The sequence below is a fragment of the Colossoma macropomum genome, unplaced genomic scaffold (genome assembly GCF_904425465.1).
Source record: "Colossoma macropomum unplaced genomic scaffold, Colossoma_macropomum, whole genome shotgun sequence".
NCBI classification, from domain to species: Eukaryota; Metazoa; Chordata; class Actinopteri; order Characiformes; family Serrasalmidae; genus Colossoma; species Colossoma macropomum.
In genome coordinates, this window is record NW_023494802.1 from 38011237 (window position 1) to 38038880 (window position 27644).

At 38.5% G+C, this 27644-nt stretch overlaps 2 protein-coding genes across 2 annotated transcripts; one reads left to right on the plus strand and one right to left on the minus strand.

Moving 5' to 3' along the window:
• Positions 1-10237: 10237 nt before the first annotated feature.
• On the plus strand, positions 10238-16836 carry LOC118822991 (tripartite motif-containing protein 35-like). Its single transcript, XM_036592343.1, has 6 exons — positions 10238-10872; positions 12626-12721; positions 12856-13086; positions 13206-13228; positions 14812-14930; positions 15608-16836. Exons 1-6 carry the CDS (start codon positions 10465-10467, stop codon positions 16150-16152), a joined length of 1422 nt encoding a protein of 473 aa, XP_036448236.1. The 5' UTR covers positions 10238-10464; the 3' UTR covers positions 16153-16836.
• Positions 16837-22142: 5306 nt separating this feature from the next.
• Positions 22143-23155, minus strand: LOC118822869 (epidermal differentiation-specific protein-like). The gene has a single exon (XM_036592189.1). The coding sequence runs from the start codon at positions 23139-23141 to the stop codon at positions 22143-22145; it is 999 nt and encodes a 332-aa protein (XP_036448082.1). The 5' UTR covers positions 23142-23155.
• Between the last annotated feature and the right edge of the window lie 4489 nt (positions 23156-27644).

A 27644-nucleotide genomic window follows, 5' to 3' on the forward strand; every position in this document is an offset into this window, starting at 1 on the left:
AAAAACAAACAAACAAACAAAAAAAAACATTCTTGCTTTGTACCAGGGGTCGGCAACATCCAGCTCCGGAGCCACATGTGGCTCTTTTACTGCCCTGTTGCAGCTCCACAGCAGAATTAGACTTTTTGGTAAAAATAAAATAATCCTCCTTTGCAGTAACATAAAGCTCTGCTGATCATTCAACACAGTTGTCACAATAAATGGTCTTAAACGCTCTAGTTAATGCATAGCTGCCAATTCACCCTTTAACCCTGAAGGTTGGCGTGCAGACTGCTGGTCACACAGCAACGCAGACAGTCTTGCGTAACTAGTAGCTAATGAAAAGGCAAAGAGAAAGATTTAAGACGAACATTGATGATTTGGAGATAAATGAACTTATTTGCATTTATAATCACTCCAGCTGGTTTCCTGGTACGTTTAATCTGCAATGAGAAACTGTCAAATGCTAAAAAGTCACAAAGCTGAAGTCAGTTTCTCATTTGCCAGCTTCTAAAATTTTCTTGAATTTTCCCATTCCACCTTAAATGGTGCAGCAGGTACATTCTGACGCCGAATGGTGAAAGAAAAGCGACTTCAGCCTCGTAAAAAAGTCAAAAGTTGGGAGACATTGAGAAACTATTCTACTTTTGAGAAAAAGTTTCCTGCTGGAGATGCGAGAAAAGCACCTATAGCTGAGCTAAAGCTTAAGGCAGAGCAAAGTAGGTCTACGTTTTAGTTTATATTATATTCTTATCCTATACTAGTACGTCAGCACATACTGAGACATATTTACAGCCAAGATGGTAAAATGGACATAAATTGTTGAGGCTCCCAAGGTGGTTTGATTTTTGTTGAAAGGACAAAGTGGCTCTTCTTAACATTTGGGTTGCCGACCCCTGATTTATACCAAAGCTTACAGCCAGACAAAGAAAATATTTGAATAATTTAATTTGTGTTTTTTTAGCTTGTTATTTTCAAATGTCAAAGAAAATTATATTGAAAAACTTGAATGCTAGCTGAGGGAAACAAAATATAGACACCAGTGACTAGCTGGAGGGATTACAAGGCAGGGAGGGGGCAGAAACTAATAGAGGTGTGACAAAAAAAAAATAATCTTTAGATGATGAAAATGTATATTTAGAAAAAAAAATGTTACAAATCCAGATGTGTAATAATCATTTAGTACTTTGCGCATCCTGTTTTCCGACAGAATAGCTCTGAGTCTTCTCATATGACACTTGATGAGATTTGAGATCCAATGAACTCCTGACACAATTGTGGTTAGATGCAAGAAAAAGCTTTCTTCTGGCATGCCAGCCAAATCATTTGTTGCCATGGGTGTGGCAAAATGCTTGGTGAACCCAAAATGCTTGTGACCCCCTTCTTCAAATCTTTTTTTTGCTTCTCTAGCCACCCTCCTTACTGAGCTTGGGAATAAAATAAACATGTTTCTTCTTTCATTCAGGTTCACTACAGCTCCAGTTGTTTTAAACTTCATTATTGCCTTAACAGTAGACATGGGTGTTTTCAGGGTTTTTTGCTATCTTGAACTAAATCTACTTCAATTACTAGATTTCTAGGCTAGATTTCTCTCATATTTTCAATGTGAAGAAGAAATAATTGATCGCAAGACATTTTTTTCCTGATACCAAGTGTGCCAATGTTAAAAGAGCAGAAGGTACATATGCTTATGATCAATGGACTCACTGTTGTTTATTTTTCTTCCATTCTGTTGTCCACTGTCTGCTGTTTAGTTTCTGCTGTTCTGTATACAATTGCTGGACAGTTTATCATATGTTTTTATTTTTTGTCTATAGGTACTGCTGTCTGCTGCTCTGATCTGTAGCACAGTGTTTTAGAGGAACTATATTTTGTTCCACAATTAACACATGCCTATGGTGAGAGGGGATGACAGTAAAGTTGTCTTTGACTTTTACCCGTTGAATGCAGTGGTCCTTGATAAACCCTTTGTATGCAGAACAGTATAAAAACTTACTGTGCAGAAGAACATCCACCACGGTCAAGTTGGAAAGGGTGTTTTTTAACATTAATCTGAATGCCTGATGCCACGTCTGGAATCGTGGGTGTGCACTGCACCCTGAAAATAGTGTGTAGAGTATAAATATTAATGATAGTATATAGTATAATTCTATGCATGTCTATTAATTAACTTATAATAAGTATTCAATACAAAGGTAAATAATATATACACTTACCATTTCATTGCGGCCTTGATGTTCTGAGAGGGAAAATACTACTTATTTAAAGTTTATCATAGAGAATATATGATTACAGAGAACAAAATACAACAAATACAAATGCTAATGTGCAAATTCAGGGGATTTATAATATTTAATTATCCATTCTTTTTCTGGAGATTTGAAAACTTCATTAGAAAATAGAGATTTGCCATGGTGAAATGATCAATGCAATAAAGACATAAAACAGCAAAACAATTCTGTATGTGGGCGAAGCAACTATTACCTGTAAGAACAGAACGTCCTCAGCTTCCATTTCCTTCTCTATGTGTCTGATTGTGTCTGAAAGAGATGATATTTCTCCATTCATCTCCTCAATCTTCCTCCTCATCATCTGACTCTTCTGCTCCTCTTCCTCCTTCAGTGCAGCTATCCTTGCTGCTTCTTCATCTCTTAGAAACTGGTGAAGCTTCTCAAACTCCTCCTTTATCTGCCTCTCTGTGTGCTGGGCCTGCGTCTGGAATGAGAGACCATTAGGAAACACAAACTCTAACAGATGATCTACAAGCATTTACCACCTACAGGAGAAGTGGACACTCATCAGAAACATGACCTCAGCAACATGTTTCACAATTCAAGATGATGTTTCACCTTAATGTGAGCCGCTGTTTGGTCATAGTCTTGTTTAGCTTTCTTCAAGACTTTCAGATTCTTCTGTAGAGGCTCCAAAGCAGACTTGAGTTTATTCTGCAATGAAACAGTAGTTTAGCTGTGTAAGTGCAGTTGGAGGGAAAACAAAATCACCTATACTGTTTGAAAAATTCAAGCAGAAACCTGTTTTATTCATGCAACCATGCAAATTTTCAGAGCTGTATTTCCATATATATATTTTTTTAGTTAGTGCTTTTTAATATTAGCCTCAGATTCCTAAATTGAATTTAACTGCTAATATCTGACTGAGTATAAATACAGCACAAATAATAATATTTAAACTGGAGTAAAATGCTTTGATGTTAATAAATGCATACATATATACATTATTAATTACATTATTAATTGTGACAGAAATATTACATTTCAAATTAAATGACATGAAAACATTTCATGAGTCAACATTAAAAGTACAAAAGTACATCTTCCAATGAAATAACCTAAATACATTTGTATGAAATCAGTTGATTTAAAGTCATTTATTATTCTCAGTTTTGTATTTAAACAGTTATCTGCGAAAGTATGCGTCCTCTTGGAGAACACACGTCTGCACTTTTTAATGCACAGTTACTGTTTATTTGCTAATGTTTTTTGTGAAAAATAAATTAAAATATAAAACGTGTCCTGTGCAAAAGTTATGCCACATTTTGTTATTCATGTTTATTTTTTCTAACCTTCAGTAAATAGAAAATTGTAAAATAAATAAATAATAGTAATAGAAAATACAAATTGTTCTCCAAAATTTGCAGAACAATGCCATATTTAAGTGTGTTCTCGGTAGAGAATGTGTTATCTTCTCACAACAGTAGTGTGCTAATTTTTGCATTCAACAATCCCAGCTTAGTGTTTCAGCTCTGTCCTGTCAGATTAGCAATTTACCAATTACACTCAACTTTTAAGAGGCAGTTTAGAACCAGATATGACTAATGTGAAAAATAATTGTAAAAGTAATTGTAACCATTGTATAAATTGGAATTTGTGCAGGGTTGTGTGAAGTACACATTTGTGCTTTTTTCCTTTGGAAATCTATGACTGGACCTACCAGGCCCTAGTTGAAGGGGGTGTAGTGTGGGTGACCATGCTTTATAATTGATTTTAAATTTTTGATCTGCAGATACTGGCTCCCTGCAAACACCTTATAGAAAATATTGGAGAGGACTCTTTCTGTCATGCATTCTTCTGGATCTAAGAACTACCCTTCCCAGAACTCTCTTGGAGATCATGTAACTGCTGATCAGTCAATAACAAGCAATCAACGCTCTTCCTCAAGGTATTGCTTCATTTCCTTGAGCTACTGAGCGTTGTATATTGGTTTTGCCTTTTGTGTATCTGGACTGTATTTTTGGACTTTCTATTCTGAATTTTGCCTTTGCCCTTTTGATCTTGGTTGCCTGACTATATAATGTTTTTCCTCTGGCCTTTCTGGATTGTTTTGGAACTGACCTGTGCATGTTTTTTTGACCACAAGCTTGGATCACATGCTGTCTGTGCAGTGCAGTCTGTGTAAGCCGGCTCTGTTAGTTTATGTTTAGCCAGGATCTCAACCCACATATCCTCACTGAACTAGCCTGTCGAGATGATGAACTTACACTGGACAAATTGATCTTTGTTTCTATTTGTCTGGACCAACTTTCACAGAACCGCAGGGCTCATCAGTCACACAACAACCCTTCCATCACAGCTCCTCATAAACGACATAAGGATGTTCCTCCAGTGACCCGGAAGAAGCCGTGTAATGTGACACATGTCTGTCCGCTGAGGAGAGGCTTCAACATTTAAGACGGGGTCTGTGCTTATATTGTGGGACTGCTTGTCACCTTCTACATGACTGCCAAGCCCGTCCGAACAGATCTCAGGGTGCTGACCCCTAGAAAACGTGGTGAGTGTTCCCACAAAGGGGTTGGTTTCGAAAGCCCTTCTCTTACCAGTGCTTGTTTCCTGCCACTGTAGTTCTCTGTTGCTTCAGGTTTAATCAACTCCAGAGCAGAGGGGAACTTCATTCATGCTAAGCTGTTGGAGGAGCTGAGGATTCCAGTAAAGCCCCTGGGCAACCCATTACGAGACCTTACGTTAGACGGGGAGCCAGTAGAAGCCGGCTCCATAACACAACCGACAGTACTAGTGCCCTTCATCAGGAACTTATTTCCTTTTTTGTAATTGATTCTTCTGAAATTTTAGTAATCCTCGGGCTGCCATGGTTAGAAAAACACAACCCGTGTATCTCTTGGGCTGACCATGAACTATTGTCATGGTAGCTCTTGAACAACTTAGAGGAGCCCTATACTTCACTGAATTAGACCTCCATAGTGCTTACAACTTGGTAAGAATTAGAGAAAGGGATGAATGGAAAACATCACCGGTATTCATCACCGGTAGGGGGCACTATGAATATTTAGTAATGCTATTCGGCCTGTCCAATGCTCCATCTGTGTATCAATTTTATATAATGTAATCTGTTACACCTGTTTTGCTTGTTACATGAGTCTAGCCAGTTAATAAGCCTGGGTATGGCATGTGCCCATCCCCCGGGCCCCGATGATGGCTGTGAGGGCCAGCAGGGAGGCGGGGCCCAAACTCCGAGCAAGGACGAACCCTGGCAAGAACTGATCTGGCTGGCAGCGTGAGCACCTTTTAAAAAGAGCAGAAAGGGAACAGAGAGAAAGAGGGATGGGCAGCAGCAGAAGCAGTGAGAGACTGAAGATTAAGGAGCTGGAGAGCTCAAGAGAGAAAAGGACTGTTTAAAGCCACTGAAAAGTGGCCAGCTTAGCTTTGGTGGTGTTTTAGTTTGTGTCTGCCTCCAGCGTCCTCTTTGAGCCCAGTGTAGCACATGACGTGCTATATGTTAACTTATTCTCAATTTAAAAAAAATCAACAAAATATAATTTTACCAGGAGAATCCAAACCTTTGCATACAACTAAATTCTCATAAGATTTTAGACAAAATTTGAATAAAGTAAACCAACAACCCTAATCATTAAGATATGAAAATGTGACATGAATGTGACAGTTTTACATTGTGATATCACAAGGTCACAATGCATTCTTAGACACCTAATTAATACTCATCTTTAACTTAAAATTAATTCGACTTTAGTTTCTTTTTTAAATTGTTACTCAACACTACTGAACTCATTACTTAATTGTAAAGCACTGTGAGCTTTGAATTTGCAATAAAAGCATTGAGACATCATGTCAACAATGGTACAGCATAGACTAAAGGGCAATAGCTGTTTTGCATTTATCTAAAGGGTCATCCTGCTATTTCACTTAGAAAGAGTAACACTTGGTTGTGATCAGGGTACAAATTTGGTCTGATAAGAATTGGGGCAGGGGGCAACAAAGAAATACTATAGCCTACATACACAATATAAAAATAAAATATTCTATTAAATGATTAACCAATACAAACACTGGGATCTGTAGAAAGACATACAAGTGAGTGTGATGACACACCAACTACTATAGAGATAGAATACATTGGAAAAATGCCCAGTATACTGGACATTTGGAATGAGGAAGATATCCAAATTCAAACATAAAACTAGGTAAATAAAAGTGTTGAAGCCATTGGAATCCACACTGTCATCTCCACCCTGACAGAAACTTTTTTATTACTTTTCCTCAGTGTGCACAGCACATTTCACTCACACAGCTTTGATTCAGCTTGTAATGACAAGGCAATATGCTTAGTGTAGTAGATTTATTGAAAAACATTAAAGTTTTTTTTTGGACAACTTTTTTGCTACCCCATAAAAATGATCTTGATTAATGTCAAAAGTGCCCACCCTCCTTAATTTGCACCAGTGTTATTTTTTTAAGATTTCATACCTTAAAGTCAGTCATAGCTTCCTCTGCTGGACAGCAGTTGTGGTCCCTATGTGTTCTTGATAGATGACACTCCACACACACAGACTGCTGATCATCCAAACAGAAGAGTTTGAGTTTCTCATTGTGCAGAATGCAGAGCTCCTCAGACCCTGCTGAAGATCTCTGACTCCTGCTCCTTAGAAAAGACTCACAAAGGCTCTTCTGTGTATGGCTAACAGAAGGATCATCTTTAGAGGATCTTCTCTCACAAACTGGGAGAGGGTTTCTAGCAGCTATTTCCTCCAACTGCTGCTGTGCTGTTTCTCTGTAACGGCTCCTTTAGTCCAAACTCCACTTTCTCTTTTAGGACGTCTGTAATGATCAGAGCAGCACAGTTGAGAATCAGCCACCGTAGCCCTTCAACCCACTGAGTGAGTTTTAGCTCCTTTCAGAATCACACATCAAGAAACAAACACATACAGTCACTGTTTAAAAGCTCCTCATTGGTGTCTCTGAGTGAAGTGAGTGCAGAATGAAGAAAGATCAGAGAGACGGTATGAGATTCACTTCCTCCAACAGGTAGAGGAGGTGTAGAGGAGGAGGAGATTTAAAAAAGCCAGGCTTGGATTTCATGTTGGCAAACATGTTCTCTTTCACATTTTCTGTATTTCATGAAAATATTTAGTCAATAGTGAAATGTTTTTGTGTTTTTATCTCTGTTGTTGTTATTTTTCATTATCTCTTTACTGTTTGTTAGCTACAGTCTATGAAACCTTCTTTACTAATAACAGTACTGTTTTTCATACTTGCCTTCTGTACTCTGGTCAATCATCTCTCAAATAGCAACAATGCAAAGACTAAAATTACTTCAAGTTTTAACATATGTAAAGTTGCCTTATACATATTGTAGATTATGTGTCAGATACCACTCTTGCCAGAACAATGCACTACATAAATCAGTGTTCTGTCTTAGTCAACACATCAGCTAATTAACAATGTTATTGTGTGTTGATTTTCAATAGCTGGAAGAGCTAAAATGCTAATTTCTGCAGAGCTGTGGCCCAGAGAGAACCCAGTTTGACTCCCATGTTGTAGATTCTAATGTATTCTGCTATTCAGAAGAAGTTCAGAAGGATTTTTCCAAAGTAAGAAGATGGTGTGGAGGAGGGGGCATGGCCAAGTATCACATGCAGGACGGAAAGCCAGTCATGCCGAACCAGCAGGCTGAGTAGCTGACAAGATTTACCTGTGTCTTGTTTCTGCCAGCCTGCTTATAGCCAGAGAGAAGGAAATCACGGTATGTTGGTTGAAAAGCTGTTATCAGAATAAAAAGAAAACACTCCACACCCTGCACCTAGTGTCCTCACTCCTCCCAGCCTCACAAAAAGCATCACAGTGGTGCCGAAACCCAGGACGTGTGAATGAACGTCGCCATTGAGTCTTCATCGCTTGGAGAGATTGGAGTACAATGAACTGAAAAAAGTTGACCTTCAGAGGGTTGGCTGGACTCAACAACACAGTCAGCAGTTCGGCTGATGCAATGGGAGTTTGACTGGCCCTCCATGTTGGCGCAACAGCTTGACGTTTCCTGCAGGAGGTGGCTGTTGTCCGAAGAATGTGATTCCGAGGAAGTGCTCAGTCTGGTGGTGCTGGAGCAGTTAACTGAAAGCCCACCCTAGGAGATGGCAGCGTGGGGTGTCGCAAAATTTTCCATAACTAAATCACAAAAAAAACTGTACTGATCATTGGTATAGAAAAATGCTTTACGCTCTTTATCTTCATATACCAAACCTGAAGAAGGAAACCTGGGTGTGATCTTAGACTCTGAGCTCTGTTTTACCCCACATGTAAACACAGTCACTAACGTAGCTTTTTATCATTTGAGAAATATCGCTAAAGTTCTGCCTTTTCTATCTCAGAGCGGCGCAGAGAAACGTGTTCATACATTTGTTACAAGCAGAGTTGATCATTGTAATGCTCTTCTTACTGGACTCCCTAAGAAAATGATACATCCTTTACATGGTACAAAATGCGTTTAATTATAACTCTATGTCTTGTGATATCTTTTAATTTGATCTGTGTCATTTTCTTATGATTCTACATTAATACTTATAATTTCTTGTAGAACTATTTTTTATCACCTAGAAAGCACTTTGAGCTGCCACCAACGTGAAAAGTGCAATATAAGTAAAATATTATTATTATTATTATTATTATAAAACTTGCATTTCAGACACACCCAAAATGTCCCGTCCTGATCAGTGTGGCAGTTTGTTCTTATCTATTAATATGGCCAAGAACTATTGCCAAAAGTATATGGACACCCGTACATCACACACATATGATCTGCTTAGACATTCCACTCCAAAATCATGGGGATTACTATAGAGTTTACCTCCCTTTTGTGGCTATAACAGCCTCTACTCTTCTGAGAAGGCTTTCTGAAACATTTGTGTCTGGGAATGTGGTCAGGGCTCCATGTGCAGCTGCTCATCCTTGGAAACCCATTCCATGAAGCTCCTGATGCTCAGTTCTTTCGCTGATGCAGCCTCCAGAGGCAGTCTGGAACTCTTTAGTGAGTGGTTGAACAGAGGATATGCACTGTCACTTCAGCACACAGCGGCACCACTCTGTGATTTGTGTGGTCTACAACTTTGTGGCTGAGCTGTTGTTCTAGATACATCCATTTCACAATAATAGCACTTACAGTTGACAGGGGCAGATCTAGCAGGACAAACATTTCACAAACTGACTTGAGCCATGTTTAAACTGAGTTATTCAGTATGACCCATTCAACTATCAGTGTTTGTCTAAGGAGACTGCAAGGCTATGTGCTTAATCTTTATCCATGTTAGTAATGGGTGTGGCTGAAAAACCTGAACTGAATTATTAGGAGGGGTGTCCACATACTTTTGGCTATATAGCGTACTTCAATCAATCACTAACCGATATATTCATAAAGCTCCTGTAAACCATGTTATCCTTCTTGTGGGAAAAGTCTCTGGAAAATGATTAATTCTAATTACTGTTTAATAATGTATTAATAAGCTTAATAGACCTTTATAAAGGCATTATAACATTACCTATATACTGAAGCGTTACCAATGCTTCTCGTATTTCCATAACAAAATTAATTGCCCAAAAATATGTTTGTAGTCCAGCTCCAGTGGACTAAGCTGTCAATGCTGCACACATTAAAACACTTTTTCTCAAATCTAGAGCTTATTTCGTTTGCTGAAACTGGTTGTCAGAGAAACCAGAAATCGTACAGTGCAGACTCTCCCAAAACAAGAAATGCTAACTATTTGGTTAAGTAATAAATGTATACCAGCTAAGTTTATTGTGTTAAGATCATCTTAACTGTTAGAGAGTGTTCCAGCAAGAGACCCAGTGAGCCAATTCAAGTTGTTCTATGGCAACCTAATATGCAGTGAACTGTCTCCATCTAGTGGATAAAGCATACAAGTACAATTTTGTGACTATCTAGCTCCTCCTTATCAAAATTACTCCTCCCTTACTTTGTCATTGAAGGAAGTACACAGCCATGTTTTTTCCATAGGAGATCCATGTTTCCTTTGCTGGTACACACTGAAAAAAGGAAGTAAGCAACAGATGTATGCTCTGTCCTGCAGATGTCCTCAGATGCCTGAAGCGTGAGAGGAAGAGCGTTCAGCTGTCGGATTTTGTTTGTGCTGCCACGTTCATTTTGTGGAACTAACTGGACTAAAGAAGCCATTACAGACAACCAGCACAGCAGCAGTTGGAGGAAATGGCTGCTAAAAACCTTGTTTCGGAAGAAGAGCTTTCCTGTCCTGTGTGCTGTGACATCTTCAGGGATCCTGTTGTTCTGTCGTGCAGCCACAGTGTGTGTAAAACCTGTCTGCAGCAGTTCTGGGCAACTAAGAGATCTCGAGAATGTCCAGTTTGTAGAAGAAGATTCCCCTTAAAATATGAGCCCCCCTGTAACCTCGTACTGAAAAACGTGTGTGAGTCTTTTCTAGAGAGCAGGAGTCAGAGATCTTCAGCAGGGTCTGAGGTGCTCTGCATTCTGCACAATGAGAAACTCAAACTCTTCTGTCTGGATGATCAGCAGCCTGTGTGTGTGGTGTGTCAGGCCTCACAAATCCATAGAAATCACAGCTGCTGTCCAACAGACGAAGCTGTGCACACTTTCAAGGTAGGATGTTTATTCTACTGGTTTGATTTGTGTTTGTGAACCTGAAAAATTGACCACGCTTTTAAGACAGAAGAAGATACAAAACAACTTATGTCCTGTGAGTGCCAGTCCATCCTGTTATGTAACGTGTGACAGAGTGAGTGGGGTCCGATTGGAAATGCATGTGACTTGAAGGCAAAATAAAAACAATGAGGAAAGGAATGTATGGTGTAAACGCAAACTGAAGTAGGAAAGGGCCCATTTCAGAGGACACTGAGTATTACTCAATTTTTGAAATGAAAAATGATGTGTGTTCAATGTGTGGAAAGAGTTGTATATACTATATAGCATTTTTGAAGCATGTTACATCCCCACAGCCCATACTGTCCATATATTGAGTCTAAGCTGCAAAACCAGCCAGTTTTGAATTTGTTGTTTTTGTGATGTCATGAAAATCAACAGATTTACATGCAATGATCAGCCATAACATTAAAATCACCTCCTTGTATCTACACTCCATGTCCAGTTTTACAGTTCCACTTATATATATAGGAGCACTTTGTAGTTCTACAATTACAGACTGTAGTCCATCTGTTTCTCTACATACTTTGGTAGCCCCTTCCATCCTGTTCTTTAATGGTCAGGACCACCACAGAGCACTGCAGTAACACTGACGTGGTGGTGTTGTGTTAGTGCATGTTGTGCTGGTGTGAGTGGATCAGACACAGCAGTGCTGCTGGAGTTTTTAAACACTGTGTCCACTCACTGTCCACTCTATTAGACACTCCTACCTTGTTGGTTCACCTTGTAGATGTAAAGTCAGAGACGACAGCTCATCTGCTGCTGCACAGTTTGTGTTGGTCATCCTCTAGTCCTTCATCAGTGGTCACAGGACGCTGCCCACAGGACGCTGTTGGCTGGATATTTTTGGTTGGTGGACTATTCTCAGTCCAGCAGTGACACTGACGTGTTTAAAAACTCCAGCAGCACTGCTGTGTCTGATCCACTCAGACCAGCACAACACACACTAACACACCACCACCACGTCAGTGTTACTGCAGTGCTGAGAATGATCCACCACCCAAATAGTACCTGCTCTGTGAGGGTCCATAGGGGTCCTGACCACTGAAGAACAGGGTGAAGGGGGCTGAAAAAGTATGCAGAGAAACAGATGGACTACAGTCTGTAACTGTAGAACTACAAAGTGCACCTATATAGTAAGTGGAGCTGATAAAATGGACACTGAGTGTAGAAGGTGGTTTTAATATTATGGCTGATTGGTTTATATTAACCTATTCTGTGTACATTAGTTTCAGCTCAGACTGCTTTTTTAATGAGGTAAAATACAAAGCAGCCAATCAGGACAGAGCTCATTTACATATATCAGTCTGTTTCATTCTAACACATAAAAAATAATGACATAAAAATTAATTCCAACTGGTTTTGGTACAAAAATCATCATAAATGAACCTCAAGGAAAAGAAAAAAAATAAGCATAGTAGGATATTGGCCCTTATAGCTGTCAGAAATGGTTCTTTGGAGTCGTACCATAGAAGAACCACTTTTAGTTGATGATGTCTGAGTGTGAAAATAATAAAAAAGGTTCTGTGAAGGCTGTACACAAATTAAAGTTTAATTCTAGAACCATACATCCAAGCCAAGAACCATTTAGGAACCTTTGCTTTTTATTACATACTTCTATAACCTAAGAATAGCTCCATTAGTTTGCAGGTAGAGAATTGTCTCAGTTAAACTGTATATTTGATTATTCCAGACAGAACTCAAGACCTCTTTAGAGTCTCTACAAGAGAAACTGAAGCTCTATGAGGAGACAAGACAAGACTATGACCAAACAGCAGCTCACATTAAGGTGAAACATCATCTTGAATTGTGGAACATGTTGCTGAGGTGATGTTTCTGATGAGTGTCCACTTCTCCTGTAGGTGGTAAATGTTTGTAGATCATCTGTTAGAGTTTGTGTTTCCTAATGGTCTCTCATTCCAGACGCAGGCCCAGCACACAGAGAGGCAGATAAAGGAGGAGTTTGAGAAGCTTCACCAGTTTCTAAGAGATGAAGAAGCAGCAAGGATAGCTGCACTGAAGGAGGAAGAGGAGCAGAAGAGTCAGATGATGAGGAGGAAGATTGAGGAGATGAATGGAGAAATATCAGCTCTTTCAGACACAATCAGACACATAGAGAAGGAAATGGGAGCTGAGGACGTTCTGTTCTTACAGGTAACAAACACTTCTCACTCTCTCTCTAATGTTCTTGTTCAGTTGTTATCTTTCTGTATCTCCTGTAGGATAAACATCATTTGTGCCATCAATTTCTTTTCCTTTTTCCCCTCTTTTAGAAAGTTCAGTCGACAATGAATCAGTAAGTAAATACTAAAATCAATGCTGTTGATTTAAAATATATCCAACAGGTTCAGAAAAACACTCAGTAAAAGCTATAATATTCCATTTTTTGGCGAGTAATAAAAACAAAACATAAAAGAAGTAAATGGTAAACATTTGGTATAGGTGTTTTCCAAAATGTTATATATGTTATATTAATGTCTTAATTTTTTTTAATTTCATGAATGAACACACAATTTTATAGTTAAATTCAATTTGTTCAGCAAAATTGGCTTGTTAAAACAATCAGTTCAAAGCCTGAAGTCATGCTGTACCAATCAACCTCAGACTTAACCAGATGTTATGTCTGTAAAAGCTTTGAAACCACTAAAGCTGTGCATGATTATCAATACAATGTCGTGCACATGACCAAACGACATTAATCCCACACAAAACACACAAATGTGCAGAAATAAGTCTATCATAAACAATCATAACAATCTTATAATAAGTAGAGATTTTGCCTTCATTTGAGATGATTCAGTATATCACTGCAGTCGGAATTTCAGTTTTTGGCATAATTTGAAATTGCTTGTTGGCTTTTACATCATGTGTAAATTTCATTGAGAATGGACCAAAAGAAATGACCCAAAATTACTTGGGGAAAAACGTCTGGTTCCATTGACTTACATTAAAAGTTAAGTAAGTTTTTTCCTTCTCCTGTAAAGTTATCGTGTGGGGGATAGCAATGATATCTCCCACATGACCCAAGCAGAGTGGATGGATCCATGAGCAGGGCAAACTTTATAAAAAGTAGTCATGGCAGTCTGTGTGTGATTTGCCTGGGCAGTCGTGGCAGTCGTGGCAGTCATGGAGGGGGCAGTTGTGGGCTAGAGGTTAGGGAACCAGCCTTGCGGACGGAAGGACGCCGATTCGATCCCCTGAGCCGACAGTACATTACTGAGGTGTCGCTGAGCAAGGCGCCTAACCCCCCAACTGTGGATAGGGCTGCCCACTGCTCCGAGCAAGTGTGCTCACTGCCCCCTAGTGTGTGTCTTCAATAGTGTGTATGTGGTGGTTCACTGTACGGATGGGTTAAATGCAGAGGTGAAATTTCCCCATTGTGGGACTAATAAGGGTCACTTAATCACTGTAGTCATGACATCAGTTAAAACTCTGGTGGCAAATTTGGGTATGACTTATGACAATTTTATGTGGTATGTTGCATAAAAAGCCATTCACTAAACTTGGAGTATTGACAGATGCTTATATTAAGGAAAAAAAGTAAGATTTCCTGAAATAACGTTTTCATAGTTGGATTTCTTGGAGTAAGCAATAATATCTGTTTCTTCCCTAAAAATCTTAAAACTAATAAGAAAATATGTAAATGTAGCCTGTTAAATATGATACAAGCATCAAAGATTCTGTCTCCTTGTACAGTAATAAGATACAGAGGGCCAATATAAATTTATTTCTCTCATCTAAACTCTTTATAAGATTACATTTTGTTTAGAAATTAGTTTGCAAAAATGTGCTTTGACTTATAGCTGAATTAATGGTACATTAAAAGCAGTATTTCTTCAGGACAAGTGAATTATACAATACATTATCTGCTGTTTTCAGACTCAAGAGCACACCAAAGGATCCACAGAAGACATCAGGAGCTCTGATCAATGTTGCAAAATGCATTTCCAACCTGAAGTTCAGAGTGTGGGAGAACATGCAGGAGATTCTCCAGTACAGTGAGTTACCATTATTTGTAGACACAAGCCTGAAGTACAAAAGATTTGACTTATTATTAAAATAAACAGGCTTCATTTGGGGTTTGGAGTTTGAATTGAATTGATAAAAAAACTAAACATTAAAGGAAAAAAAAAATTGTGAAAAATCAAATTTACCCAATTTTGCACTCTTACCATAGTCAATAGTGTAGTCAATCAGCGACACATACTGTGTGTTCAAATTTTTCTTTACTTCAGCGCTTAAGCTAGGGAGCTGAGCTTACTAACAAACACTAGAACTAGAACAGTCACCCAAATAGCCAGTTTCTATAAAAATACCAAAACTAAAAAAATCACCAGAACTTCTTTCAAACCTTCTCAAACAGTATCCAGGTCTTCATTTACGTTGCACTAACTTGCTGATGTGCTTCAGAGCACCATATGACTTATGATGAATTTTAAAAATGAAACAAATTCCTCACTACAGGTAGCCATTTCAGACAGCACCAGGCCTGATATTCACAAAACAGGACTGATTTTGGATCACATGCCTCTGTATTTAAGTAGTCAGTGTTACTAAACCATTTGTTTAAGGACCACATATTAAGCATGACTGAACCTAATAAGTCTTTCACATTTCTTGGCTAAACAACATCATCAAGGTAAATTACATGGATGTTCTTCTTCTCTCTCCTCAGCCCCTGTTACTCTGGACCCCAACACTGCACATCGAGCCCTCCACCTGTCTGATGATCTCACTGCTGTTGTAAGCAGAAATGAGGAATTACTGCTTCCTAATAATCCAGAGAGATTTGATTGGTGCAAGTGTGTTTTGGGCTCTGAGGGTTTTAACTCAGGCACTCACCGCTGGGACGTCCAGGTTGGAGATACTGCTCGCTGGGAAGTGGGAGTGATAGCAGAGTCTATTCCGAGAAAGGGAGGATCTCTCTGGGGTGGTGTGTGGGCTCTGGGCTTTAACAGCACTGATAAATACTGGGTACGCTACCCAGGACAGCCACTCCAGTTTCTCAAAATAAAAGAGAAGCTGCAGAGGGTCAGAGTGCAGCTGGACTGGGACAGGGGGAAAGTGACCTTCACTGATCTTCTGACCAACACACACCTGCACACTATAACACACACTTTCACTGAGAGAGTTTTACCATTATTCCGAAACTGGAGTGTTCACTACGCGCTCAAAGTCTTACCACTGAGGTCGTCCATAACAGTGGAACAGCACAGATGAAGACAATGTCAATAGGAATCCAGTCAAAACGGTGTTGTTTATATGTGCAATAATGGGACAGTATGAACCACAGGGTGTAGAAACATCAGAGGTCAGATGAATCTTAAACATGGTTACGGATGAGCTTTCTGAGGCCTCATTTAAATAATCATGGATAAAGGATTATGAAGCAGGCCATTTAAACTGGTGCCCATGAGCCTCTGAGCCAGTCACTCATTTTATGAGACTAAAAATTCTCCACAAGGGGGCGATATTAGCCCTCTGAATAGCTTTTGATGCTTATTGAGTGGAGCTTTGCATCAAAGACACTGAGTCAGTGGTATTAATGGAGAAAACAGACAGAACAGAAGAAAATTTGCAAAGTTTATGGATTGAAACAGAATGAGAATGAGCATGAGAAACAGAAAATGAAGACAATGTCTAAGACTGAACTTCGGAGGACCCTGCAGATTTCTTTGAAGAACTGAAAGCAATGGAACCAAAATGAATGAAAACTGTAATAAAGGGTGGAGACACCAAACACTGAAAAGTGTTGTATTTAGTTGTTGAGTCTTCTGTGTTTTCTGTATTTTAAGGCTTGAACTGAACATTTATAGTGTTTACTGGTATTATGTTATGTATAAATTATGTATTGTGTTATGTATGAATTTCCTAAACAATTAAGTCATTAAAAACCTCACTGTTGCTGTTTGTCATGCATGTATTTATAACTGATTAGAAGCAATTTTACAGGCTTATGCCAATCATGATAAGGATTCATAGAAAGTGTTGGTTCTAATTTCTTCTTTCAATACCACAAAGTTGAAATACATAGTGTAGAGAGTGAGAATCTCTCAGGCCACCACCACTTAACAGAAATTGCCCACCCCCCCCAGAATGAACCATGCCGAAACGCTGCAGGGAGAGAAACACAAAGATGTTCTCACAGGTTAAAGTGAGTAAGGCTTGTTTCTCTCTTACAATGTCTTGTTTTTGATTTTGCACCCATATTAAAATTAAAGGCTCACACAGCATTCAGAGAGAATAGGCATTGAAAACAGGCATCATTGCTGTCGGAACAAAACCTTGTATCTAAAAAATGACAACTTCATAGGAGAAACAAAAACATTCTTAACTGGTGATGGAAGTCAGTGTAACAGCAATTTTTTTCCCCAAGTAGTTTTAGATCTTCTCTGTTTGTCATTTTATCACAAAATTTTAACACATTGTAAAAGGTTACTGGACTTTTCAAATGATGCAAAAATAATATACAACAACAAATGGAGATACAAGGCTGAATATGTATGTATTTATATCAAATTGCTGGTGGGCAAGTAGCATTTTCGGCCTGGTGATGATGTATAAACTTGCATATAAGCACAAGAACACGCAGACATACTATAAATGTTACATCCAAGTGAATATCCATAGTAGGTTAGGGGTTAAACCTGTGGACCCACCTCAAGTGGTGCAACTACTGTTTTCTGATTATAACTCGTCTCATACAGTGCATAAAAACAGATAACGCTAAACTTAGCTTCTCATTGTTATTTCCTGTTCCACCTTAAATAACCGTGGTAGTTATATTCAGACGTCTGTAAGGGTGCTAGCATGTAACCGCTGTACTGTATGTCAGATTTGAGAGATTAGCATATGGTGAATGCGGTACTGGCAAACATAACAGGCAGCGTTCTACAGAGTTCATTACTGTTTTTGAATTACCAACGTGAAGATGGAAAGCAGTGGCAAAAGCTGCAAAAAAAGCTAACAAAAAAGCTAATTAAGGCAGATAATAATAAAGGCCCTGCAGTCTACTGAGACGTCCCTGCCCCGCTGACCTGACGTAGGTTTAACAGCTTAATTCTAGAGAAGATCCTAATAGCAGCAGCTAAAAGTGCAAAGACCATTTCACTGTTGAGCTTAAAGAATCGTTTCATACAGCCTGTGACATGAAATCTAGCAACTTAATGTAAGACACAAACTGAGTATATGTGAAGTTACAGTCCCATAACTCTACGTTTTGAGTGTGGCAACAACAGCATTCAGTCAAAAGAGCATTTGTGAGGTTGTGAAGGCCTGGCTCGCAATCAGTGTTCCAATTCTTCCCAAATGTGTTCACTGGGGTTGTGGTCAGGGCTCTGTTCAGGCCACTGGAGTTCTCACAATGAACTTGTCAAGCCATTCATGGACCTTGCTTTGTGCACAGGGGGCACAGCACATGCTGGAACAGATAGAGGGTGGATGCTTGGCATCTCACACAGCGATCTCAGGCTTGTGTGCAGTTGCTCGGCCATGGAAATCCATTTATGAAACCCCCGATACACAGTTCTTATGCTGATGTTGCTTCCAGAAGCAGATTATAACTCTGTAGTGAGCGATGCAACAGAACATAGCAAAGTGCTTCAGCTGTGAGTTTGTGGCTGAGCAGTTCGTTGCCTAGAAGTTCCCATTTCATGTTGATAGCACTTCCAGTTGGCTGCAGCAGATCTAGCAGGGTAGAAATTTCACATACTGACTTGTGGGAAAGGTGGCATGCTATGTCAGTGACACGTTTAAAGTCACAGAGCCCTTCATTATAACCCAGTCTATGGCCAGTATTTGTCTATGTAGAATGCATGGCTATGCTTGATTTTATACAGCTAGTAGCAAAGAGTGTGGCTGAAGCACATGAACTTAATAATTATGTGTCCATATACCTTTAACCATATAGTGTATGTTGCTTGACTGTCCAGCATCAGGTGACTGTGTGACTTCAGTTGTGAATATGACCAGTGCAGAGTGAGCAAAGCCAACATCAACTTCCTTTTCTATCGGCTTTCTTTGATTTTGCCTGATCTAGTAGCTGTTTCATTCAACTATTCAGATGCTGTAAACTCACTAAACATTCTGCCAAAACATTTAATCATACTAACATGAAAATGATATAAAAGAAGAGAGACTCAAATGCACTAAAAAGCCAGGTTTTTAGTCAGGAATAGCTCTGTAAGCTTTACATTTTATTGATAAAGATTATTTTATTACTTTGTGCTATCATAAAAAAGGAATGGGCTACATTTTCAAGTTAGTCAGAAACATAAATTTGCTGACTCCTCACTTTTGTTTAGCACATGTGGGGCACTTGGTTTCTAAATTGCCTCTACAGTTTAACAGCCATCAGACTGTCACTTGGTTTCTAAATGGCCTCTACAGTTTAACAGCCATCAGACTGTCACTTGTTTTTTAAATGGCCTCTACAGTTTAACAGCCATCAGACTGTCACTTGTTTTTTAAATGGTCTCTACAGTTTAACAGCTATCAAGCTGTCAAAGGCAGCACTCTGTGTGGGGTGGGGTCACTTTCGGCAACAAGCCTAAACTTGCTAGAAATCTGTATTCTTTTTCAGTTACTGTTTGCCTTTTGTTTTTGAGAAGCCGTTAAACTAAACTTGTGTCAGTGCTTTAGTTAGCCAGAGCATGTTCTGTAGTGGGCTAAACTGTTAGCATGCTAGCGATGCTAATGCTAATCCTTTCTCCTGGTTGCAACACTGTTTAACATTTATCAATTGTTTGCTAGATTGTTTGACATTGTTGAAGACTACATGATGTCAAATAGTTGCTCTAGTGCAACCATTTGACATCATGTAGCCATCAACAAAACATATAACGCATATCTAGAATAAAACCTTGGATTTCTATGGTAAATCAAATACTTGGTACAGTATAATACGTTTCTATTTCATATAGTATATTTTAATAGCTGAGGATTACTAACCCACTTTGAGATGTACAAAATTGTTCTTTTCAATGGCTGCATTTTAATGGACTTTTGAAGAATCATTTGATCGTGTGGTCTTATTTGGTATTATGTCACTGTGATGTACACTGAGCTACAAAATCTGTATTTTACCCCAAAAAGTGTCACGACTACTGTCACAAAAAATTTCAGTGTCATCTGACATAGTCAACAGCACTGGCAAAGGCAACTTTCATTACAAATGACATCTACTGGAATAAGTGTTCATAAATGTTTATGTAGGATTGTGTCAGTTGTCATGAAGGGCTTATGAAGTTGTCATGCAGCCTTTTGATCACTGCCCTACAAAAAAGTGTTAAAGAGTAACTTCAGTAACCACAAGAGACAGAAATGCATACTTCTTTATTTTTGTTGCTTTTTAATGCTTAAAAAAAAATACATGAACAAGGTCAAAACAGTCTAATCATAAAGAAATTGATAATAAAAAGTACTTCAGTCAAAGAGGACAGAAAACGTTTCATCCCCTTGGAATTATAAAGTTCTATCTGACATTTTTGTCAAAATTGAGTTATTGATATATTCTGTAACAACTTCTTAACATTATGTGAGGTGTTTTTTTTTTTGAGTTGTATGCATTTTTGGACTCTTTATCTAGAAAACAAAAGAGGTTCTGTCTCCAAAGTCAAACTCTAACTTAGTTCTATAAGGTTCTATCTGTGAGCCAATCAGCTCTTTGAATACACACAAGAGAACCAATTAGGTTCTGCTTCTTTGTCATGCACTGCATCCTCCATGCACTGCCTGTCTCCTTGTAGTTTTCTTTTTTTTTTAAACTTATTGTCTTAAATTTTTATAAATATTAAGCCTTAAAGGTAATTAAATAGTGAACATTTGAATTTTTGGGGTTTTAATTACAACATAAACATTAATTTCATTCATTCATGCAGCTTTTTTTTTCTTTCTTTCTCCCAAAATAAAACATTTTGGCACATTAATATCACATTTCTGATATAAAACAAAACATCAGACTGCCTTTAGACTGACCGGCTACACTTACTTGCTGGGACAGTTCTTTACAGTAACTGGTCGCTGTGAAACCAAATGTACACTTAAACTAATGGTTCCTACCTAAAATGGACCTCTGCGCTGACCTTTATACTTAAAAAGCAATGCTTTTTTTTGAATAAGTAAAAGATGATTTATTCTAAAACAAGAAATGTCACAAAAAATAAATTAATACAAATAAATTTCATAAAAATGCCATAAGAATGCATTAAATTTCGCTTTCTGATAATGTAGACACTCTGCTACAACACTGATTTTATCTTATAAAAACAAATTATGAGGAACCTGTTTGTGTTCCTTGAAAATCACTGCTTCTTTTAATGTTTTACTAGATAGAACTTCATAATTCCTCAAAGTGAGTTCTTAGGATTAGAAGGTTCTGCATTTGACCTTTCCAAAAGAACTCATTTATAAATGCGATAGGATTTTGATATTGAACATTTAGAATACATTTAGGGTGTCTGTCATTTTCATGTATGACACAGACGTGTTCCACATATTGGTTTTGCTGAACAGAATGCAAAATCTTTGAAGCTCAACATCTCAAAACTGCTCAGAATGCAGACAGAACCTTTTAATTCTAAAGGGACGATTTATAGACCTCTGAAGTGAATCATCCTATTGGTGAGGTTTCAATGACAACGGGAGGAAAAATGTCCATATAGTAAAACATATGGATTTGGAAAATTTAACACTATGTGTGATTTTTGTCTTAGAGAAAACCAGCTTATACCAGAGGTTCCTAATATGGCCCATGACACCAACTACAGAATATAAACATAATTTTATAGGACGATTACTGTGCTTACTTATTTGATATGCCATCACTGCAATACTTAGAAAAGACCACACACAGAGATGCAATGCTTATTCTTATGCTTACAGTATTAAGATGCATCAAAGAAGCAGGTAAAGTCAGGAGGTCAGAAGTTTGGAAGAAAAAAAATCTCATGTCGATCTCAACTGATGTCGAGACTGTCGGGTGATGTCCTGATGATACATTAGCAGGATTCCCTGGAAACCAGAGAAGTCAAGACATGAGCTCTGGTGTTTGCATTGCCTGGTCAGATGATGAGATGATTATGCACTATTCCTTAACCAGTGTTTTACCGAATAAAACAAGAAGAAAAACAAGACTCTACTAGTGCAAACACCAAACGCTAAATTAAGACTATGCTGTTTGTGTGTGTTTTGTATCTTACCACACTTGTGCACTAGATTTTATCCTCTATGTACTCGGTGGTGATGGAGTTACCAGACTGGCACCTGTACTCTCCAAATTCATTCATGCTGAGGGACCCAGCAGTGATGGTCAGCTTGACTGGGACCTTCACATCTACCTCCTTCCTTACCACGTTCACAGTGAACTTGGTGCGGGGAGGGACAGTGGCTGGCAGGGAGATCCGGACACTCTTCTTCTCAGTTCTGGTGTTGCTGCTCCCTTTCTCTACAGTGAAGGTATTACTCAGGTTGTGGTTTCCCTTCATCTGTTCTACATCTACACTAAATTTCATTCCCCAGGTGATCTGTGTAGCATTGCCAAAGCTGAAGCTGTCAGTGACAGAGCCCTCATATTCTCTATACAGCTCAGTGGAGAAGCTTTCTTCACGTTCTCCACAGTTCAGACCACATATGGAGTCGATCGTAACTGATTTGACATGTTCTTCTTTCTTGTCCCAGAGAACCTCTGCTGTAACAGTGGGCCTTCCTGGCTTCAGAGGGCACACATGGGACACTCGGTCATTGAATGAGTCGTACACAGGAACATCACAAGAAGCTCTGGCCACCATCTTTGCCCCACGTCTGTCGGCATGCTCATACAGGACCCAGGCTCCTCTCTGAACCTTGTGAGAAGATGCCACATTGTTAAAAGAGCCGTACCACAGGTTGGTCTCATCCTTCAGCACAATACTTCTGCCCTTATAGTCCGCATCTTCATAAAGTGTTATCTGAGGGTTCGTCAGGTCCTCCGTCAGCACCTCTAGTGAAGAAATGCTGTCATTGTGCTCCACTCTGGCGTATTCACCCTCCTCATAGATTTCCTGGTTACCACTGAAATTGACATCTGAGTACGCCACCCATGGATTCCCGATCACCTTCAGAGAGGAGATGCAGTCATTAAAATTCTCCTGAGCTAAGTTGGAGACAGAGGAGGTGAACTCTTTGCTGATGCCTTGAAAGACAGCATTTTCATAGATGATGATCTTGTTCATGGTGTCTGGAGGAGTTTCCCTGATGCCTGTACAGAAGGAGAGGAAACTGAGTTCTTGAAGACTTCTTATAGGCTCTTATACCTGCTGTTTGAGGGCACATGATACATATGAAGGTGGAGTCAGAGGCTCATACTGCCACATTACCAATTAAGGTAAAGCACTAAATCTTGTTCAGAGCCAAACAGGCTTGAGATGCCTCATGATTTATTCAGCAGTGAGCAGATATTTGCATCCTATGTGTGCTGCACCTGGCATGATGCCCCTTCACTGACATGAGCAAAAAACACCTATAAGTGTGAATGAGTAAAGATGAGTTAAAAGAGGCATTCCTAGAAATTGTTGTATTTATAATGATGTTGTTTGCTGCAGATAATCATTGTTCTTTCTGCAGACCTGCTTGCATGTTCATGAGCACACTATCACCCTCTATTTTGAGCTCGACCTTCACAAAGCATTGAATTGGTTTATAAATGCCACTCTTGGTTTGTTTCCAACCTAACAAGTCTGCTTTCTCACCCATATTTAGCCAAAAATTTCTCATTGTTGTCCTCTGACTTGTATTCTTGCTATGAGATCATGTCCATCTCTGTTAGACTATACACCCATATGGCATAACACTGACTTTCCACTTACCAATAAAATCCCAAATGTCCCCAGATAGATAAAAAAAGAGTATAACACATTCCAAGCACATCTTTTATAACAACAATTTTATGTAATTCTCACATCTAACCCAGACATGTGACTTTGTCAGTAACCAGCACCTCAAATATCTAAAATTTAAGTCAATTATAGGCTTAAAAATCAGACATATGAACTCACCTTCCCAATTTCAGACGTCATTAATTTTTCCTTTACAAAGAAACCCTTGTCCAAAATTACAAGGTAGCATCCAAATCAGACTCAACATTTGAGGAAATGGAAAGATCTTTCAATCACTCCCAATACTGATTTCTGGTCACAGATCCTTAAAAACATATTTAACATGGCTAATAGTACAACCCAAACTTCAAAAAAGTTGGGACGCTGTATAAAATGTAAATAAATGTAAATAAAAACAGAAAGCAATGATTTGCAAATCTCATAGACCCATATTTTATTCACAACAGAACATAGAACACATATCAGATGTTGAAAGTGAAACATTTTAACCATTTCATGAAAAATATTTACTCATTTAGAACTTGATGGCAGCAACATGTCTCAAAAAAGTTGGGAGAGGGGCAACAAAAGTCTGGAAAAGTAAGTGGTACTAATAAAAAAGCAGCTGGAGGAGCAATTTGCAACTAACTCACATGACTGGATATAAAAAGAGCATTTTAGAGAAGTAGAGTCTCTCAGAAGCAAAGATAGGCAGAGGTTTACCAATCTGCGAAAAACTGCGTCTAAAATTGTGGAACAGATTCAGAAAAATGTTCCTCAATGTAAAATTTGGAAGACCCTCCTTCCACAATACATATATCATCAAAAGATTCAGAGAATCTGGAGAAATGCCTGTACGCAACACAGTTCGCCGTGCAATCCACAAATGCAATTTAAAGCTGCATCATGCAAAGAAGAAGCCATATATAAACAGGATCCAGAAACGCCGCCGTCTTCTCTGGGCCAAAGCTCATTTGCAATGCACTGAGGCAAAATGGAAAACTGTTCTGTGGCCAGATGAATCAAAATTTGAAATTATTTTTGGAAACCACAGATGCCATGTCATTTTAGAACAACATATGCTCATATGAGTCTGGGTGCTGAACTGGCCTGCCTGCAGTCCAGATTTTTCACCAATAGAAAACATTTGGTGTATAATGAAACAAAAAATCTGGCAAAGAAGACCCAGAACTGTTGAGCAGCTGGAATCCTACATCAGACAAGAATGGGACAACATTCCTCTCCCAAAACTCCAGCAATTACTCTCCTCATTTTCCAGACATTTACAGACTGTGGTTAAAAGAAGAGGGGATGCTACACAATGGTAGACACAGCCCTGTCCCAACTTTTTTGAGATGCGTTGCTGCCATCAAGTTTTAAATGAGTTAATGTTTTTCATGAAATGGTAAAATGTCTCACTTTCAACATTTGATATTTGTTCTATGTTCTATCGTGAATAAAATATGGGTCTATGGGTTTTTATTTACATTTATTTACATTTTACAAAGTGTCCCAACTTTTTTGGAATTGGGGTTGTAGTAGTCTGCACCTCATGCAATACAAAATTATTCACAAAGTACACTACACCGGACTAAAATGATTTAAAATAGGATTTATAGACTCCCTGCTCATACTGCTCACTAAACACCCCCGATAACTACACTCATGTCACATAGTACTGTATGCCCAATAAATACTTTTGGCAACAAATTATTGATCAATTAACCACATTATTGAATCAGTCTCTTCCACTATCCCCATCAGTCTATTTGGAGACATATCAACAGTAAGATTAACAAACAAAAACAGCAGAATTCTTCTCATAGCGCTAACCATCGCCAAAAAAAAACAATTCTGCTGATTTGGAAATCAAGGAGGACCAGCATCCTCGCTGGAAAAACATACTCATAAATTATACAACCCCATTTCCAAAGAAGTTGGGACGCTGTGCAGAATGTACATAAAAATACACTGCAATGATATGCAAATGATGTAAACCATATTTTTAAAGGAAAATACTACAGAGATAACATATCAAATGTTGAAACTGAGAAATTTTATTGTTTTTTGAAAAATATATGCCCATTTTGAATTTGATGCCAACAACATGTTCCAAAAAAAGTTGGGATGGGGGCATGTTTACCACTGAGGAAACCAGTTGCTGTAGTTTTAAAAGTGAAATGTTTTTCCATTTTTGATTGGTATAGTATTTTAGCTGCGGTTCAGGGTCTCCTTTGTTGTATTTTTCATTTTATAATGTGCCAAATGTTTTCACTGGTGACAGGTCTGGACTGCAGTTTAGTACTTGGACTATTTTAATATGGCACAATGCTGTTGTAATGCAGAATGTGGTTTGACATTGTCTTGCTGAAATATGCAAGGCCTTCTCTGAAAAAGACGTTGTCTGGATGGCAGCATATCTTGACAAAACATGTATATATTGTTCAGCTTTAATGGCACCTTCACAGATGTGCACGTCACCCATACCATGTTCACTAATGCACCCCTATAACATTGTGAATACTGGCTTTTGAACTGTGCACTGATAACAAGCTGAGTGGTCTTTAGCCTGGAGGACACAACGTCCATGATTTCCAAAAAGAATTTCAAATGTTGATTTGTTAGACCACGGGACACTTTTCCACTTTACTTTAGTCCATTTTAAATGAGCTCGGGCCCAGAGAAGGTGGCAGCATTTCTGGATCCTGTTTATATTTGGTTTCTTCTTTGCTTTTTTTGCTTTTTTTAAACTTGCACTTGTGAATGCAGTGATGTACTGTTTTCACAGACATTTGTTTTCAGAAGTGTTCCTGAGCCCATGCAGTGATTTCCACTACAAAATCACGTCTGTTTTTAATGCAGTGCCATCTGAGGGCCCAAAGATCGTAGCCAGCATATACTGGTTTTTGGCCTTGTCCCTTGCATACAGAGATTTCTCCAGATTCTCTGAATCTTTTAATGTTATTATGTACGATGGATGATGAAAAGCAATAGTTCTTTGCTATTTTACATTGAAAATTCTTGAATTGTTGCACTATTTGGTCGTGCAGTCTTTCACAGAGTGGTGAACCCCTCCTCATCTTTACCTCTGAAAGACTCAGCCTCTCTGGGTTGCTTTTTTGTACTTAATTATGTTACTGATCTGTTGCCAATTAACCACCAGGTGTTTTTTAGCATTACACAACTTTACCAGCCTTATGTTGCCCTGTCACAACTTTTTGGAACATGTTGTTGGCATCAGATTCAAAATGGGCATATATTTTTCAATAAATAAAATTTCTCAGTTTCAACATTTGATTTGTCGTCTTTGTACTATTTTAATGAAAGTTAGGTTTAAGTGATTTGCACATCATTGCATTTTGTTTTTATTTACATTTTACACAACGTCCCAACTTTTTTGGAAATATGGTTGTATATCAATGGAACATCTTCCAGCCTTGGTCAAAAACAAATCCACTGCATTCAACCTGACCTGGTCAACATTTATTACCATCCTACAACAATAACCTCCCGAACCCAATTTATTCAATTTGCCCCTTTTGAGAACTATAAACCCAAAACACAGCTACCAATACTGCGTGTATTCAGACACTCCACATAATTGCTAGCCTGCCCACGGACATCCATCCCCCCATGCACACACACACATATAGACACATGACCAACACCCACACAAACATCAGAGAACGGCAATAGTTACATGCTATAAATTTTGTATTATTATCATTGTTTTTTGTTATATTTATATTGTTTTAATGTATATTGCTAAATAATAATAATAATACATAAACAATAATTGTTTATTATATTTAAATTGTTATTTTATTTATATTGTTAAATAAATAAAAGAAAAATATTAGA

Coding starts and splice junctions, on each gene's coding strand:
- LOC118822869 (XM_036592189.1), bottom strand. CDS start 23,141: ATGAACAAGATCATCATCTATGAAAATGCTGTCTTTCAAGGCATCAGC.
- LOC118822991 (XM_036592343.1), top strand. CDS start 10,465: ATGGCTGCTAAAAACCTTGTTTCGGAAGAAGAGCTTTCCTGTCCTGTG. Junction 10,873..12,625: donor AAGCTGTGCACACTTTCAAG/GTAGGATGTTTA, acceptor TGATTATTCCAG/ACAGAACTCAAGACCTCTTT. Junction 12,722..12,855: donor AAACAGCAGCTCACATTAAG/GTGAAACATCAT, acceptor CTCTCATTCCAG/ACGCAGGCCCAGCACACAGA.